Raw genomic sequence first — 20,120 nt, 5'->3', positions numbered from 1 at the left:
TTAACTAAGCACCAAGGTGGCTGGGAGAGAATCCTAACCATTTCCTCCCTCCTCCGAGCCTTTCATCCTTACACAGAATGGACCTAGAGTCTCCATCTCGAAAGCTAGCTGTCAGCTCTAACTGTCTAGTCTTCATTTTCTTCCAGTACTCACCCTTGTGGTTAATAAAAGCCATTAACCTTCAGAGCCCACAGTGGCATGCTAGCATTCCTTGATGGGTACAAGAGCTAGTATTCTGTTGACGGACACTGGGGTTTCTTTCACTTTTTGGCTATGGTGACTAATGCTCTTCTGAATGTGGGTGTACGGATATCTGTTCCAGTCCCTGCTTTCAATTATTTTGGGTATATACCCAGAAGTGGGATTACCTGATCATATGGTAGTTCTGCTTAACTTTTTGATGGATTGCCACACTGTTTTCCATAGCAGCTGCACCGTTTGACATTCCCACCAGCAATACACAAGAGTTCCAATTCCTCCACAACTTTGCCAACTTTTGTTATTGTCTGGTATTTTTTAAATTTTTTATTTGTTTTTTAATAATAACCATCCTACTGTGGAATGGTATCTTGTGATTTTCATTTGCCTCCAGGTATTTTGAAGGTATGTTTGTCAAGATGGGAGAATGAAACATATTTTATTAAATACTTTATTAGCTTCATTTGTAAAATGTAATTCTTTATAGATTTGGCATTTGATTGTTTATGTGCACCTCTGCCCTGGAATCCAGTAAATTTAAGGCCAATCCCCCCCTTTTTTTACAATATATTTGAATAACATCAAAAGGAATAGTGTTAGGGAGTTACTTTGATAATTTTCTGAGAAAAAAACATTGTGAAAACTAATGTGCAAAGCAGATTTATTCACATTGAAACAAACTGGTATGTTTTTAAAGATTTTCTCCAGTACATTAGTTTCTCTTCAAACTCCACATTTAAGTTACATTAAGTAGCTGAAATTAAGCTATAAAGATAACACTTATAGAGCCTTGAAATTATTTTCTGAAGTTTTTCCTCATAAATGTTATTTTTTGTCTCTTCCCTTAAAAAAACAAATGCTTTTCTTATATATCACATCTAACTTATATCATAAAACTAGAAGTGTATGTTTACCTATTTTAAAAATTATAATAAAGGACAATGCACACATTTAAATATTTTTAATCCAAGTACTTAACAAAGTGAATATATATTACTTTTATTGCCAGATTTAGTCCTTACACTTAAAAAAAAAAAAGAATCACCAGCCATTTCTATGAATGTGTTTGAACTTCAGGGTGATATTACTCAGGGATATTTTAGCTCTATAATGTTATTTTTGAAAACTTAGGTCTATATGTGTTGTTTATTCGAGAGCTTAGAAGTCACTACTAATTTCTGAGTAAGGACTTTTTTGATCACCAAGGGTGATAAAGGACTTGAATCTCCAGATCTATGCCTATTTATATTACTAGGGTAAATTAAAACAGTCTCATTTAATTTAAAAATTAAAATGTTGTAAAACTGTCCCTGGCTGGTGTGGTTCCATTGATTGGAGTGTCATCCCACACACCGAAAGGTCCTGTGATTCCCAGTCAGGGCACATACCCAGATTGAGGGTTTGATCCCAGTCGGAGCATGTTCTAGAAGGCAATCAATCAATATTTCTCAATCTCTCTCTCTCCTTCTCTCTCTCCCTCTCTCTCTCTATCTCTATTCTATCTCTATTTCCGTTTCTTTCTCTAAAAATCAGCAAAAAAGAACTGTTCTTAGGTGAAGATAAAAAAATATGTAAAATTTATTTATAGTTACAGTATACCTCTTTTATCTCTCTGTTACTGTATTGGTGTTTCATATGAGATATTGTCTGGAGAAAATGATTCTACTTATAAAAATAAATTTAATTAATTCAGCAAAAACAATATTAAATGGTTTTTCAGTCTGTTAGCACTCTCCATTCTGATAATGACAATGTAATGTTCACCAATTTTCCTAAAGATTCAGTATGTTTTATCCTGTAGCATTTAGGAAAGGCAACATTTTCACTCATACTTTTAATGTCCTTTTTGGTTTCTTTGAGTGCTTTTTGTACCCAGCCCTCCTATCTGTGAGAAGTTAATGATATGGGGAGGAAAGATGCCGGGTGTGAGAAAAAGGGAAGGGAAGGATGAAGAGAGAATGGTGGGCATGGCTTGTTTTGTACTGTTTCTCGTTAAAATATGAATGCCCCTCCATGCCTGTAACTGTGGAGGATAAAATAGCTGGATCAAACCATATATTGTCATATGCTACTGACTCCTGAGTATTATTGTCAGATGGAATGTCAGCACTGTCTCCTGGGTCTTTATTCAAATTTTATTTTCACACAAAAGGAACTCTTGATAATAAGTTCCACTTCAAATAGAAAATTAAGGTTTGACCTAAACAGTAAAAAAGGATCCCCTCAAACAGTATACATCTATGAAAACCATAGCTCCTACTAAATAACTTTGTACTCTCTAAGTAATAAATATTTAAGATTCAGTAAGTAGTATATATCCATTTATCAAAAATAAAGCATTTCTCATTTGTCTTTTTCAAAATACTTAAGAATATTTATGTGCTTAAAGTCTTTGTTTTATTGTCTCTTCACAAGATATTAACTTTTTCTAATAATCTTTACCCATTTCTTTTCCTGTTTATAATTTCAAATTGACTTCTTCACTTACAATTAAGATTATGGCTACAATGAGTATATTAAACTATCTTTTTTTATGCTGATGCAATTTTGAAATTAATTTTTTGTCCTTTTTACGTAAATGAAATGAATGAATGAATGATGAAGGTTATCAATAACACCAGTAAGCTTTTTCCCCCTAATTCTTTAAATAGTAAAACAATGTTAATTTCTTTCCAGATTTTAAAATTCATATAGTCACTATTATCATTAAATATTAAATATGTCCTGGAAATGTAGTTGTATTAAAAATAAATGATATTATTTTATACAGTTCATTTCTGCCTTTACTCATTTCTTCTTTTTCTTGCTTCCAAGGTTTTCTGAGAAAACATTAAATAATAGACATAATCCCTGCCTTCAAGGAGTTTACTAGTCATAAATGCTTTGAGGGAACAAATAGTGATAGATATTTTCATTACTTCTCATGCTTTGAATCCAAATACTCCAGATGGCAATTAGGCACTAGGCTAGTAGCCAGTGAGAGAAGTTCTGTTTTTAGCAGTTTGAGGAAAATAACTTATTAAGGAGAAGTGGCAGGAATTTACCCTCTCAAGGAATCTATGAAATAGTCTACCATAGACTTTAAGTAGGCTGTTTGGTGGAATTTCTCCTGAAAAGTACTAAACACTAACTTAGAATATTTGGGTACAATAGTTACTTTTATAAAAAAATAGTTATATCTAATTAGTTAAAAGCCGTGTTATCCGAATACAATTGTACTATTTTCCCCAAATTAACAATTAATTGATTTGTACAAATTAATTAGTACTGTTACCTGTACTAATTAATTAGTCAAGTTAAAATATCTGTTCTTTATGATCCCATCAGACTTTTTGGTCCCTACACTGGATCAAGAATTCCTACTAATGAACTGTGTGTCAGCTGAGTAGCACTTTGGTGTACATGTGCATGCCATGGAGAAAACACTGATTAGGTTTGGCTAAGATAAATGTAGTTCAGGACATCATACTCTTAATGGTTAAAGAAGCACTTCATGAGCTATCCTTTAGGGGAAGCCTGTGATTGAATGATTCCAGCAATTGTACACTCACGATGCAAAATTATAGAAAAATTTCTCTGTGTGACTTCTTCCTTTTGCAAAAAAGAAAAAAAATGTGTATGTATGTTTTGGCTATTTTACAAAGATAATCCAATGGCTATATCGTCGGCAGCCGTCCGTCTCGAGAGACGATGGTGTAGCTTCTTAAGAGTCTATCTGCACCGCCAAGAATGGCTGTGCAGTCCGACTCGGGAGTGACACGGTATCTGTCATCTGACATCTTGCGATGACGCTGGAGTGTCCTCTCCAGTGAAGCTGAAGCTACAGAGCCTGGGCAGGGTGATATGGAGGGTCTGCTGTTGCCCATGCAGCAGACCCCCCCTCTCTTCGCAGCTGAAGGGCCCAAGGGAAAGACGGAGTCAATACAGCTTGGCTTCAGGTGCGCCGCAGGAGTTGCCGGTGTTGACTACAACGTCAAATCGCCTTAGGGACTCCGGCTCCGGATTTTCTGTCGGGGTTTACTCCCTTAGCCTTTCCCCTGAAGAGGTATGCCGCAAGGCAGCGGAGGTTTTTTGGAGTCAGAGTTTTCCTTCTCTGTCAATGGCTATATATACCAATGGGAATGTATGATAGGTGAATGCTTACATATTATATCTATAAGTGAAACTATATAAATTACATGATTCACCCTGTTCTGTTTCTTTTTCTCCCCCGTAAATATAACTTGGAATTATTTTTCCCTCTTCACTGTCACAACTACAACTTTTCAACTCAAGTTATCATTAAGATTATCACTAGTAAATTTTAATAACTATATAAAAGATAACCTTGCCTTATCTTTGTTTTAGTTCAAAACAATATATATATTGCTCTCAAATATTCAGTGGCTTTCTCTTTTCTACATATTAAGTTTAAACTTGTTTGTCTGTGTTTCAAGCTTTTCTATAAGGTGAATTAAGCCTACAAATCCAGTCCTGTTTTATTCTTCCCAGGGCATGCACTCAATTAGGCCATTGTCCTTTCTACCACCTCCTCTCCACTACTCACTGCTCCACACTATCCTATACTCCCTTTGCAACATCCAGCTCACTCCTCCTGTGCCTGTCTTCAAATTAATCTCCCTCTCTAGAATGAAAAAGGTTGATAGTCTCTGGTTTAGACAGTATTCCTTAAAACCCTAATCCTCAAGATAAGTCCAGGTTTGTCTGTGTTTATATATTGTGAAGTAAAGTAGACTTCTGGTAAATATCTTAATTTTTATCAGTGTATGTGACTAACTAGATAATGTTCTTCAGACTTTCCTTCCAATCCCTCTCAATGACTTTTTAAATTTCAACACAATTAACAATCACAAAAAAAATTATTACAGGTGCTCAAGTGCTCACTTCAATAAGTCAAAAAAAGAAGATCCCAAACTTGAAACCTTGATATAAAAATTACTTTGTATATGAAACTGCATTCTTTTGTAACACAATGTGTAAATTTTAAAATAGGAGAAAAATAGGTCTTGGCCAGAGAATGATATACCTGCCTTCCAGAGCCATTGGAAAAGAGTCAATATGGTTGACTGTGATTTGCTTAAGAGTCTCTGGACATACTGATGCTGAATCTCTTATATGTAGTATCTGTTATCTATCCCCTAAGAAATACATCATGGAGGTTTACGTGACAGCTTTTTTCTTAAAATATTCCAGGCCACGAAGCAAGAATACACACAGGAAAAATACCACATCTGAACATGGGTACTTTCTGAAGGGTACATTAATTTTATTGCTGATGGTCTTTTACATTTTTCCTCTTCCTCTCTTTTTCTCCTGTAGCAGTTGTATGCTGCCCAGCTAGCTGCAATGCAGGTATCTCCAGGAGGAAAGCTCCCCGGCATACCCCAAGGCAACCTTGGTGCTGCTGTATCTCCTACCAGCATTCACACAGACAAGAGCACAAACAGCCCGCCACCCAAAAGCAAGGTACCCTTTTAAAGAAGCTCCATGTCTTAACATTTAGAGTGTTACTTTTAATTCAGTGGTATTTATGGAATGTCTATCATGTGCCAGCATGAGTTAAACTGTGGATCTTCAAGGAGAGGGTCAGTGAAGTGTGTGTGTAAATTTACATACATACATTTAGTCATCTGTTTATTCCACAAACATGCATTGATAGCTGTAGTAAGAAATGTGAATGATACAAAGATTCATAAGGTAGGTATACTGTACCCAAAGAGCTTACAGTGTGATAAAATATAGATACCCATTCTCTGTGATACAAAATCTTATAAAGAGTTACAAATAAAGTGTTTGAGATGTTATTAGGACACAGAGATTACCTTCAGTGAGAGATCCTGGGAAGGGTTTCCCAAAGAAAAGACAACTGAAATAGAACTTAAAATAAGAGAATGATTAGGGTATACAGAAAATGTTTAAGTATCAGTAACTGTTATAATGTGTTACTGGTATAGATATAATTTTAGATGTATCATTCATCCAATGAAATTATCATGTAAAGATATGAAGATAATAATAGTGTTAGAAATAAGACTGTTTAAAGTTAGTTTTGTTTTAGGAGCTGAAGAAACATTCCTGAGAGAACATGAAAAAAGATCAGGGGACTTGTAAATAATTTGTTTTTTTTTTTTAATTGTTTTATTGTTATACTATTACAGTTGTCCCAATTTTCCCCCTTTGCCCCTCTCCACCCAGCAAACCCCACTCTCCTTGGCAATCCTCATACCTTATTCATGCCCATGGGTCATGTGCATAAGTTCTTGGGCTACTCCATTTCCTGTATTGTACTGTACATCCTCATGACTATTCTGTAACTACCTATTTGTGCTTCTTAATCCCCTCATCTCTTCACCCATTCCCCCACACCCCCTCCAATCTGGCAACCATCAAAATGTTCTCCATATCCATGATTCTGTCTCTGTTCTTGTTTGCTTAGTTTGTTTTTTAGATTCAGTGTTGATAGATATGTATTTATTGCCATTTTATTGTTCATAGTTTTGATCTTCTTCTTTTTCTTAAATGAGTCCCTCTAATATTTCCTATAATAATGGTTTGGTGATGATGAACTCCTTTAGTTTTTTTTCTTTTTTTTTTTTTTTCCCTTGTCTGGGAAGCTCTTTATCTGCCATTTTATTCTAAATGATAGCTTTGCTGGGTAGAGCAATCTTGGCTGTAGGTCCCTGCCTTTCATGACTTTGAATATGTCTTGCCAGTCCCTTCTTGCCTGCAAAGTTTCGGTTGAGAAATCAGCTGACAGTCTTATGGGAACTCCCCTGTAGGTAACTAACTTCTTTTCTCTTGCTGCTTTTAAGGTTTTCTCTTTAATCTTAATCTTTGACGTTTTAATTGTGATGTATCGTGGAGTAAGCTTCTTTGTATCCATCTTGTTGGGACTCTCTGGGCTTCCTGGACATGCATGTCTATTTCCTTCACCAAATTACAGAATTTTTCTTTCGTTATTTTTTCAAATAGATTTCCAATTTCTTTCTCTTTCTCTTCTAGCACCTCTATGATGCAATTGTTGGACTTCATGAAGTTGTCCCTGAGGCTGCTTATACTATACTCATGTTTTGGATTCTTTCTTTTTCTTGTTGTTCTCATTGGTTGTTTTTTGCTTGCTTATGTTCCATACAATCGATTTGATCCTCAACTTCATCCACTCTATTTTTGTTTCCCTATAAACTGTTCTTTATTTCAATTAGTGTATCCTTCATTTCTGACTGGATCAATTTTATGCTGCTGAGGTCCTCACTAAGTTCCTTGAGCATACTTATAACCAGTGTTTTGAACTCTGCATTCAATAGAATGTTTATCTCCATTTTCTTTAGTTCTTTTTCTGGAGTTTTGATCTGTTCTTTCATTTGGGCCATGTTTCTTTTTCTGCCTATTTTTCAGCCTCCCTGTGTTTGTTTCTATGTGTTGGGTAGAGCTTCTATGACTCCCTGTCTTGTAGCTTGGCCTAATGTAGTAGGTGTCCTATAGGGTCCAGTTACACAGCCTCCCCTATCACCCAAACTGTGTACTCTAGGGGTACCCTTCATGTGGGCACCCCTTCTCTTGTAGTTCAGCCTTGGTTGCTGTTGGCAGATCAATGGGAATGATTTTCCCAGGACAGACAGCTGCAAGGATTGGCTGTGACCACTTACCACCAACCTCCACCTTCTGTGGAGGATCAGCTGTGTAGGGGCAGGGTGGTGGTATTCCAACGTGGTCTGTAGCTGTCCACTGGGTGTGCAGGCTTTGAGGTTTCCTGGGTGGTGCAGGCCAAGGTCAACCCCCACCTGTGTTTTGTATGGGGCCACCCTGCCTGAGCTATAAAGCAATCTGAGATGCCTGCTACTTGTGCTGGGCTTGGAGATTCCCAGGTGAAACCAAGCTGTGAATCTAGGCTGGCTGCTGCTAGTGCTGTGCCTAGGGCCACTTAGGAAGAAATACAGGGGCTGGGGACTCACTGAGGCTTACTCTTGCTTATTTGAGAGGATTTAGGAAGTTGTAAAGCATGAGCCAAGACCATTGTTTCTTATGGAATAGCAGCTTGGGTGATTTGGTAAGTTGGATGGGACAGAGTCTCTGGGGATCTCTAGGGCGGAGCAAACAGTGTTAGCCAGGTCAGCCTGCTGACTTTGTGGTTCTATGGGGAGAGGGGTCAGAAAAGGGTCAACGACCTCTGCCTGCCTTTCTATCTGGAAAAAAGCTGTCCCCCAGCTCTCGCCTTGATGCTAGATGCTTCAAAGTCTCTCTGTATGCCAATGGTGTCTTTAAAGCTGATTCCCTGGTGCTAGAGCTCAGAGAGAGTGAGTCTGAGTAGATGAGCCCATGTGTGGGTTCTTTAAGAGGAACTGCTTGTGGCTTCAGTAGTTTCTTTCACCCACTCAATCCTGACCAGTTTTTGCAGACAGAAGTTATGGGGACTAATCTTCCTAGCACTGGAACGCTGGGCTGAGGGGTCTTCCGAATTTTTATCACTATACGTGGATGTGGGACCAACCTGTTTCACGTCTCTGTCCTTCCTACCAGTCTGGATGGATGTGGTTTCTTTAATTCTGTAGTTGTAAGACTTCCATTCAACTCGATTTTTGATGGTTTTGAGTGATGGTTGTTCTATATTTTAGTTGCAATTTTGATGTGGTTGTGTGAGGAGGTGGCTGTGTTTGACCAGAAGTCAATAACGTTTCTTGACTTAGAAGAGGCATGCAGGAAAATTAATTGAAAAAATTTTGTGTTTGTTGAGACCTTATGATCACATGATATATGACTATATTAAACTTTCTGTGGATGAGTTAAAAGAGTAATCATAAAGTAGTTTCCCTGAAAATACTCAGGGAAACAAATAACAAATATTTTCTGACTGTTAGAAAATGTTAACTAGAAAACTGACACAGTAATGTACCCCCCCCAAATAACAGTTTGTCTTTTGCTGAACTACCTAGAAAATTGCTTCTGTTCTTCATTTCATCAAAGTCATGCTGAAATGTCTAAAGAATAACAGTTCAAGAGTATTCACAACAGATTTAAAAATACACAGGGAAAAAATAGAAAGTATTGAAAGAGAAAAAATAAATCAAAGAATTTTTTTAACCCTCTTGTGCTCCAACAGATCTCTTTCACTGGGAAAGATGAGATCAGTTTGGAAAGTGCACTCGTAGCTCTATTTTCTCAAAACTCCAAAATTCTTTGCTGTATTATTAAGAGATAAATATATTTGGAGGTATAACTTAACCTGTAAAAGGACCTTAGAAGGTAATTTAACAGCAATATATGCACATATATAGTACAAATTATTGTACACACTCTTGACATTAGGAAATACACACATGCCACGTCTAAGATCTCTTTCAGCCCCGTAACGGACCTTGCGTAGTGAGTGCTTAATATATACATAAGGCCTGTTCTGCTTTTCTTTACAATGACAGCAGAACATACTTTTTTTTTTTCCAATTACAGTTTACATTCAGTAGTATTCTGTATTAGTTTCAGATGTACAGCAAAGTACCCAGAAAATCCGGTACTTTTCAGAGTGGCATCCCTGATGCTTCAAGCACTCACCTGGTCCCACACACATTCATCGTGACTATTGACTATATATGTCCTGGGCTGTAATCTCCATCTTTGTGCCTATTTTGTAACTACCAGATTATGCTGCTTAATCTGTTTACCTCTTCCACCCAGCTCCCCTACTCCCCTCCCCTCTGACAGCTGTCAGTCAAAAACATACATTTTCTATAACTTGGTGATAATTATAACATTTAGTCAATAAAATTTAATTTTAAAACACTGATATTTTGGGGTCTCATGGACCAGCGGAATTTTTTTGTTGTTGTTTGTCTGTTTTTAATTATTTTTAGTATATTTTATTGATTATGCTATTACAGTTGCCCCAATTTCTTTTACCTTTGCTCCCCTCCACCCATTTATACCCCTTCCCTCCAGCAATCCCACCTCCCTTTGGTTTATGCCCGTGGGTCATGCATATAAGTTCTTTGGCTTCACCCTTCCCTGCACTATTCTTAACATCCCCCTCCCTCTGTCTATTTTGAGCCTACCAGTGGGATGCTTCTTAATCCCTGCACCATTTCCCCATATCTCCCCATACCCCCTCCCAGCTGATAACCTTCCAAATTATCTTCACCTCTATGACAACAGTTTTAATATATTACATATACAAGCCAACTTCGAGTAAAATAAATAGCTGTAGCAGCATTGTCATTGTCACACACAATTTAATAATGTTATTTTATATCATGCTTTATAATGATGTTTTATATTAGGACCTTTTTTATTTTTCAGTTACAGTTTGCATTATATATTATTTTGTATGTGACATGTTGCTTTATTATTTGTTATTTTTTAAAAATTTATCATTAATGTCTTCTCCCCAAAGCACTTAATCATGAAGCTTTTGATGTTAGCCTTATCCACTTAGGCATCCATCAATTCATTCACTTATTCATCCATTCAGATACTTACTGAGCAGTTGTTACAATGATACTTCTGTTAGGTAACCATGGCAAACATGAAAGTGACTGAAGATTTGTTCTGCAAAAATTAGGATGCTGCTTTATGAACTATATGGTTCTAGACACTTATAGAATTTTATAGACTAAATATAGAGACTGATTATTAAATAATGTTAAAATTCTGCTACATTTTATGGTTTCACATATCTGTATTTATTTAGTACTAGTGAAAGTGCATTATTTTTATAGCTATGATTATACAAATTTAACAAATATATTTATACTTTATCTCTAAAATTTTTAATTTTAAATATTAGCCCTCAGAAATTTTCTATCATATAAAGTTTAATATAACTGTGGACATTATATACCTTTCCATCTGCAATTATTGTAAAGTACATAAAAAGTTTAACCACAAATAAAGTGCTTCTTCTTAAGTAACAGCAACAATTTAATGAAAAATATGTCCTTTCTTTGTTCAGTATCCTCTAGCACACTGTCTACAGAACTCATTGTCAGAAAAGATGTCTTAAATGTGCTTGTGTTTTAACTCAGCAATAAAGTTTAGTGGGTTAAAAATAGCCTGACTAATAAATGTTGCCATTGTCATTTTAGTACAGAACATGGACAAAAATAAATAAAACCAATAGTAAATAAAGAGGGCCTGGGATTGACATTTATACATAGCCTAATAAATATTTTTACTTCACAAGATATTTTACTTCTATATAACAATCATTTATTATTATATTTACATTTTAATAAAATTAGTTCTAAATGTCCTAGGGGCATTTTCTGTGTGATTTATTAGTGAATTTTCATGTCTGTCTTATATATTGTAGAAGTATTTTATTAAAGGGCTTTCTCTTGTCTGCGTACCTACCCAGCATACACCAAATTCATAGTTTACATGGAAGTACATTTATTGTTCGAAACAATGGACTTGTAAGTCACATCCAGGTGATGATGTAAGAAAAATGATCTTATTGGCAGCTGTCAAAAATCATGTTCTCTGAGCTTTTTGCCTGCCCTTCTTCCTAGGTGTGCCTTTGCCTTTGACTCACAACTATAGAGAAGGACACAAACAAAACTTATTTGCAATTTGCAAAAAAAGAGAAAGGGGGAATGAAAAGGAGGGGGACTCCAAAAGACTGTAAAATTGTACAGCATGAGTCCTCTGATGCATGCTGTTTTCAATCTGCTGTGTGCCAGTTGGAGGCTTGGGGAGAGTGCGCGCGTGCGAGAGAGGATAATGCTGAGAAATGATAGAGTGGCTGTGACCTCCAAGCTCAGCCTGGAAATCCAAGACATTGATTTCACTTAGCATTCCTGCTGAGAAATCTGGCGGAGTGCAGTTGTAATAAAAGAACAAGATTCTGTTCTAATGGTAATGGCGTATGACAGACATATCACTTTGTCTGTCCTCGGCACCAGAGAGAGAATTGGAGAAAGGTCACCTGACCTGCGCTTGGTGTTGTTCGAGTGCTGTACTGAGCTTCAAACTGCCACCTCAGAACATAATTATTTATAATATTCAATGGTAAAAAAAGGGAAAACCTTTAGAGAACTCACAGTGAACCTCTAAAACCTGCACACAGGAAGTGGGTTCTGTGAATGGGAAGACTTAAAAAGGAATCTGGTCCCTTCAAAATGCACTGGCAAACGTAAACGGTGTTGTTTGATGAGTTACACATATGTCCCTGAACTTACTGTTTGTGAACTGTTTTCATTGATGGCTGACATCATGTCATTGATTAACTTTTCTAAAAAATACTTTGATTTTATTAGGCACAGGACAAGAAAAAAATGTTTTTTCATGCTCTATGTTGCCAAAGGGTCAAAATCAGATCAACAGGTATTTAAAGTTTCTCAGGTGTTACATGAAGTCTTAATTCATGTATACTTGTCTCTTTGCAGTTATTTAATTTTTGTCCCCTTAATTCTACTCCAGGACAATTTTTTTTCAATGAAAAGAAATACATTTAATTCTTCAGAGATATTTTAGTAGCTTGTGTCCTCACAGCTTGTGTTTATGACTAAATATTGATTAAAAAACCAAATTCAAGTATAAAATCTTTGAACTTTCATGCACAAGAGATCTTGTTTAAAGGAACTTGTAGAAATAATTTTACTTTTCATGTTAAGGAAAATTAGTTAAGATATTATTTAGCAGAATTGGCTCTTAAATTTCAAATACAGTATTGCTATTTTAAATCTGCTTATATTTCTTAACAAATTTTTTAGTTTAAATTTTTTACAGTTTAGCTTCCTGCACAGGATGGACACAGTGCATTCAGTGACTCATTTTTGTACCACATCTTTCTTTTTTTAAATGATTTCTGCATTGTTTCTTTCAGGTTTTTAATAACCAAGATAGTCTTTACTTTGTGATAGCAATTGATCTCTTCATAACATTTGTTTTGGAAGAATAGTTATATTTTTAATAAGAAAATTAATATCAGGTTTAAAATAGTTCTCTTGGGAGAGGAGTGTTTTTACTCAATTTTACACATTACTCACACAATTATTAGGCTTACACTTCCATGTTATCAAGAAATAATCAGCCCTGGCTTGTGTGGCTCAATGCATTGGGTGCTGGCCTGCAAACCAAAGGGTTGCTGGTTTGATTGACAGGGAATGTGCCTGGGTTGCAGGCAAGGTCCCCAGTTGTGGGCATGCAAAAGGTAACCAAACATTGATGTTTCTTTCTCTCTCTTTTTTCCTCCCTTTCCCTCCCTCTAAAAATAAATAAATAAAATAAAATCTTCCAAAAAATTATCATAAGTCATAAATGTGCTAACCATCTGAACTTCATATTTCAAATGTTTTCCTTGGCAGAAGTAGCTAAATATAGCCATCTATTGGGAGAATTATAAGAACAACTTGTAAATACTATTAAATGTCTCTTAGTATTTGATGGAAATTCATTGCCTCCAGTAACCAAGAAGAGTTAGTTTGAAAAGCTAATGACAAGGGAGAATTTCTGGGTGCTTTACTGTTAACCTTTCACCCTAGTCATCCCCCTGGTCACAGTTATGTCTCTGTCAATGACAGGATCACATAGATCATCTGAATCCATTTTTTGTTGTTGATTTAAAATACTCCTGGCAGTGATGTTCCCACTTGTTCAGCAGTAGCACCTGGGAATTATGACAAAAAGAAGAAATATTTTTTCAACAAGCCAGAAAGAGTCCTGGCCAGCTTACCAGACACAATCAAATTTTTTGAAGTGTAATACCTTTATAAATATTGCTTCAAGTTCAGAAGCAAGAAGTGGAGCTGTATTGTGAGCTGATCCTGTGTCACACATGCACAGTATTGAAGATCTTTTCTGATTTGCTAGCCATGTGCTTATGTTAGTAATGTTAGAAGTGCCAGTAACTCCTGTTAGAGCACTTATTTTTTGTGGTAATGCTACCAATCAAATAGTTTCATGCTATCAAGGAAGGATTATATCAATACACACTACAAGGCAGAAATTCGTAGTGTAATACTGAGTCACAAACTGGTATGCATTCACACAAGATTATTTAGCAATGTGTATATGAGAAATCACATGATATTTATAATTCATCTTAATGAAAATTAGTTCTAACAGAAGATTTGGGAAATAAAGCTTTTTTGCTAACTTTGAAACAGTGTTCTATAATGCTGGAGGAGGAAGTCGGGCCGAACACATATAGTATATCCACACTCAAGTCAACTACCACCGCACTCACTATAAAAGTACTATTTTTAATATTTGACAAAAACATCCTTTCAAGATAAAACACAAGACATCAAAGAGATTTCATAAGTTTGAAATAGAGATGTGCTAAGGCCTCCACAGGAGTATTTCCATGAAGGAAAGTTCAAAAAGCACTGCTCAGTATAACTATAACTTCATTTAGTATCTTTCACATTTTATCTGGCCATGAAAAATTTTGAGTCATAGTAGTTGCTAAAATGTAATTCCTAATCTGTGAGAGTGCCTTGAATACTACTATTTGACTTATTCTTAGAGCTTTCCAGGTCAAGATCTCAAATAATTGTTACTCACTACACAGGGCTAGAACTGGTCTCTGAATGTTGCAACTCCAAGTAATCCACTTAACCAGTATCAAAAAAGAGAAGCTGCCATCTACTTACATATATAAAATCAAATAAAATCACTGATCCATTCTAAAACTGTTGGACCTGTTATTTTTGTAGATTTCGTTTCTCCTAAAACTTCAGAACAGAAAGAGATGTTAGTCTCAGCTAATTATAACGACATTCAAATTGACTGTTTCTATTCTTTTACTTTAACTATTGTCTGGCATATCAATTAAATTCTAGAATCTCCATAATACCTTGCTGTGTAGAGCTGCTTTGTGCTTTGTTGAATAGCTGTTGAACACTCTTCTCTCCCTCATATTTCAATATTTGTGAAGTACCTATTTTGTGAGCCTTTGAAATGTGATATGCATGTGTTGTATGCAAGAGGTGAATTCATTTGAGAAGAGTTAAACTGTAAATGTGGCCCATTATCATTATCATCACTTTCTGGGTGGGATATTATTTACAGTGGCTATAACATAGTCGCCCTGTCATTTTAAATAAAATAGTTTTCTTTTTATAGTCCCACATTGGTAAACTGAAATATGTTAAATGAAGTGTTATCAACAGAACCCCCGTGAGGAGCCTCTTCCTTCCTTTTTTCCATCTATCAATATATTCAGTTGACAGAAATCTCCAAAAGCTAGGTACTTAAACAGGCTCTTCTGAGCACAGTGATATTAAATGTCCAAGGAGGTCATTCAGTGATATATTCTTATGACTTAGGAAAAAGAGGGTTGGTTACATGTGTGACATAAAAACAATAAGAATTTAAAAAAAAAAAGAGATAGACTAGTTATATTCTTGGCATTAGGTAATGTCCTTTGAATTCAATGGGTCTGACCTGTGTTTCCCAGTGTACTCTCTTGTTTTGACAGGTCTGTCTTGCACACAGCAGCTAGCTCTGATGAGTCATGTCAAACCTTTTAAATGATGCAAAGCAAGATGCTGAGCATGTTGCAGGCACAGGAATATGCACCGAATCACATTTTTTAAGTGAAAGTTGCCTTCTGCAATAGGTCCAGCCTGAAACAGATTCACCATCTAAAAAGCTATGTATTTAAAGCTTTTTCATTTTAAAACCAGGCAGTTAAAACCTAAATAGTGTATGAAAGAAAAACAGAACAACATGAAAGGATGTTCCTGCATAGAAGTCTGTAGTACAACCTCAGTGAACATCCAGGCTTAACATGTGTTGTACAAAAAAATGTTCACACTCAAAATTTTTTCTAAAGAAAGGATGTATTGAGCCATATTCTGGCTCAAAAAAGGACCAGGTCCTGGGGTGTGCAGTCTAATCAACGAGCAGCAGTGCTCAGTGAAGACGCAATGTTCACCACACTGGGATCGACAGGGCTCTTATATACAAACAGTTTTTGGAAGAAAGATGTAAGCTATTTTGAAAGAACTTACATTGGCGATGGATAAAGGGGATTAGAGAAGGTGGAGCAGGGATAGTTCTGGGATAGGTGCGTAGTCTGTAAGGAAGAAGTGTTTCCTTTTTTGGATTGGTCGTGGTTAACAGTTTTGAAAAGATCATGTCCCACTTGGAAGTCAGCTCTTCGACTATTCTCTCTGGATCAATGTAAAAATAGCCATCTGGAAGTTCATTCAAAGTTTCAACATACATTTAGAAATCTTATCAGACTTTTGTTGGTTGTTGGTCTCCACCCGCAGTTGTTAGTGACATCTCTTGTCCCTTTCACTCTCTGGCCTTGTCAGAGACTGAGAAAGCAAAAGTATACTTCTGTTATCCTTCTTTGTAGCAAATCATTTATCCTTTTGACTTCCTACAACATTCTTCAAGTCAATTAAAATCTTTTATTTTCTATCCTAAATAATTGATCAGAGCCTCATTTGAGCTACTGATGATTGACCCCTTTTCACCCCTTTAGACTTCCCCTGGATTACAAGTGTTTGAAAGGAGAATTGAGAAGTGACATCATTAAGGATTACTCTACACCTCAGATTTCTTTCTCTCTGTATTGAATTAAATATATTCTGCTTAAAAATTCTTTCATATTCCTAAAATAAGAAGAATGTTAATGGTCTCTTTCAGAAACACCCCAGAGTATGGATGTGTCATTAAAATAACAATTACTAATGTTTTATTTAGCTGATGAAAATAGTATATATGTATATTTATTTGTTAGATTTCATTAATAGATTTTTTGAGAGAGAACAAAGCATTCTGTTAATGCTTTCAAGAGTTCACTGGAGATAGAAAACAATGTAGTAATTAAACAGATATAGACATAAGAGTCAAAAAATAAAGAAATGTAAGATTCTAAGCTGAAGACAGATAAGTTCAAAACCCCCCAAAAACAGAAGTTTCATCTATTTAACAACTTGTATAAGACATTTTGTTTTTTGAATTATGGACATTTAAGTAAGAAAGAAACCCAGTTAGTGTATAGCCCAACACATAATAGCCAGTCACGAGGTCACTTTGCCTCTGCCTAGACTCCTACTAGGTACTCCATGAGGTGGCATTATTTTATAAAGAGTAATTATTAATACCACAATATTTGTATTTAAATAGAGCTATAATCAACTTTCCAATATTCTAACTTGTGGTTCCATCAATTGTGTTTGTTAGTGCCCTTTCAGTTGCAAGTGATAGAAAACCCAGCCCAAATGGACTAAACAAAAAGGAAAAGTATTCATTAAAATATTTTAAAAGGTTATTCCAAATTCAGGTGTAGCTTAATCAGCAACTCAAACAGTGGGACATGGAATTGGTTTCTATCTCTTAGCTTTGTTTTTCTCACATTCTTCAAAGGACTGTCCCTTTTTAGTGTTCTGTAGCACCACATGCTTACACCTACCATTCATTGATTCAACAAATCTTAATGTATGCCTAGCATGTGCCAAATTCATTTCAAGGCAGTAGAATTACAGCTACTACAGTAAAGAACATAAGAGTTTGCCCTCTTAAGATTTTGCAGGTTAAGTGTAAGAGACAAACTATGAGTAATTAACCAAATAGGTGATTTCATACATTGGTAAGTGCTATGAAAAAAATAAAACATGGTAAAATATAGAGTGCCTGGGGACAAGTGAGGGGATCTTCTTGAGTTATAAAGGAAGCCCTCTCTGAATCATGAAAATGAAAGTACTGCCAAGGTCTGGGGGAAAGGTCTTCCAAACAGAAAAAAACAGCAATTAATTGCAAAGGCCCTACTATGTCAGGGAGGTTGACAGATTCAAGGTTTAGAAAACAGGCTGGGGTAGCAAGAATGCAGGGAACATGTGGGGGAATGATATGAACTGAGACTGGGAATGACAAAAACTAGATTACTTAGAACTTTTTTATGATCAGGAGTTTGACATATATTCTAAGTGTATTCATTTTTAAAGAGAAGTTATCTATTTTCCAATTGTCATACCACTTATTAAACTGTTGTAATTACCTACTTACTGTCTTCCTTTCTTAGGGTAATATGTCCTTGAAGCAGAGAAAATTTTGTTCTCTTATCCCTTGGACTAACTGATATTTTAATCATCTCTACAATACTTCCCTAGAAACACTCTAATATTCAAGCCCTAATAGCATGTCTTGGACCTAGCCATTGGAGAGACAGGGCATTTAATTCAACAAATATCTGTTAATCACCTATAATGTGGTGGTCTGAGTCTTTGGACATGAGGATACTAGTGAACAGTATCCTCATGAGAGTTTATAGTGAAGACTATGGTGAGGGATATAGACAGAAAGAGACAATCATATATACAGGCAAGTAAGTGCCAAGAATATGGATTTAACTTTGCATATTTCATAAAAGTGATAGTACTTGTCATTACCTGTATAAAACAAATTAAAGGTTGAGTTTTTGGAGTGATATTTGGGTACTAATACTAACACATGAGTATTGATTTGAACATAGCCACCTTAAAAAATTAGAATTGCTATTTACAAGTGCTCATAAGAGTTTTGGAATTTTAATTTTACTTAATGTCTTTTGAGCAGGTTAGAAAACCACATAAGAAAATAGATCTTAATTTCTAATTAATCTGATTTTTGCTTTTGATATTTCTTTCTTAAAAATTTAAAAATTTTACCCCAAAATTTAAAACCCAGTGTTATTTCAACAGATCTGTCAAATGCAGCAGACTTTTAGCTGTCATTGACTAATGTGCTGCAATCTTAAAAGAACTACAACAGCGTAGTTTTGAAGTTTAAATAGATCATTGTTGTCCGTGGGCTAAACCTACAATCTCCTAAATAGAGAATGTTTGAGAGGACAACTGTCTTTCAAAATCAATGCACCCCTTATTTTCTCCACCTCTTCCTCTACTTCCTCCCCTCCCTCCCTTCCCTTTCTTCTTCCAGTTACAAGTTTATTAAAGTTAGGCTTTTTGTCATAAATATGCAGTGCTACACACACTTAAAAAAACTTTCATAAAGTTTCTGTGCAAGTTTCATAGCTAATATATATTTTCTTGACAAAATATTCATTCTATAATTTATTTAAGATTGTACATTTATAATGCACTAACATTCTTTTTATTTTACTGATTTTGAGTTTATATACAAAGTTCTGATATATCTTTTATTGTTCTATAAAGTAAGTTTTTTTCAGCTATCTGTGTTTTTATTTCCTCAAGGATATACAATATGGAAGTGGTATTAATTGCACAATTAAGTGAAAGAGAAATAGAGACTATTTTAATCCAGTGCCTGTCGAAAAAGTTATAAGATAGTGAAGTTTTCCATCATCATTCATACCATTTTTCATTACTGCTGATAATCAGCTGAAGAATACATATTCTTAAGTATGGTTCTTTTAAACAAAGACTGGTTAAAATTATATAACTTGATTAGTATTTAATGTGAAAAAATGTCTTTAACTGATGCCCAGTGAATGGTATAATTCATATTGATTGTTAATTAAGGTTTACGGTCTGATGTCTGCTTAATATGACAGAGAAATTTGGAACCACATATTTCTTATCTCGTGTATCTTACATTTTTTAAAAATATTTTTAAATTTATTTTTAAAGAGAAGGGAAGCGAGGGAGAATGAAAGGGAGAGAAACATCAATGTGTGGTTGCCTCTCACATGCCCCTAACTGGGGACCTGGCCCACAACCGAGACATTTGCCCTGACTGGGAGTCGAACCAGCAACCCTTTGGTTTGCAGGCCGGCTCTCAATACACTGAGCCACACCAGCCAGGGCTCATGTATCTTAAATTTTGAGAACATAGGAGACAGAACATCGCTGAAAATATAAAATAGTTCTTTTTTAGGAAACAGGGAAATTTTTATAACTCTTTTACTTGAAAATATTGAATTTTTTCTATACTGAAATAAGAATTTTGGTCATTGAATTTTTGATGTTATAAGTATTAAATTTGAAAATATATTTGTAATGGCTCAGAATATT

At 35.4% G+C, this 20,120-nt stretch overlaps 1 protein-coding gene across 3 annotated transcripts in view; it reads left to right on the top strand.

Moving 5' to 3' along the window:
• Positions 1–20,120, top strand: part of SOX5 (SRY-box transcription factor 5) — a 941,468-nt gene that overhangs the window by 859,285 nt on the left and 62,063 nt on the right. For all 3 annotated transcript variants that reach the window (XM_090275485.1, XM_090275487.1, XM_090275488.1), the window contains one exon: positions 5,518–5,664. In XM_090275485.1, coding sequence (XP_090131611.1) covers positions 5,518–5,664 — 147 coding nt within the window. The remainder of the gene's footprint in view (positions 1–5,517; positions 5,665–20,120) is intronic.

The sequence above is a fragment of the Furipterus horrens genome, unplaced genomic scaffold (genome assembly GCF_987537825.1).
Source record: "Furipterus horrens unplaced genomic scaffold, mFurHor1.1.pri manual_scaffold_4, whole genome shotgun sequence".
NCBI lineage: Eukaryota > Metazoa > Chordata > Mammalia > Chiroptera > Furipteridae > Furipterus > Furipterus horrens.
The sequence above is the reverse complement of the archived record's forward strand: the minus strand, read 5'-3'. Positions and strand labels throughout refer to the sequence as shown.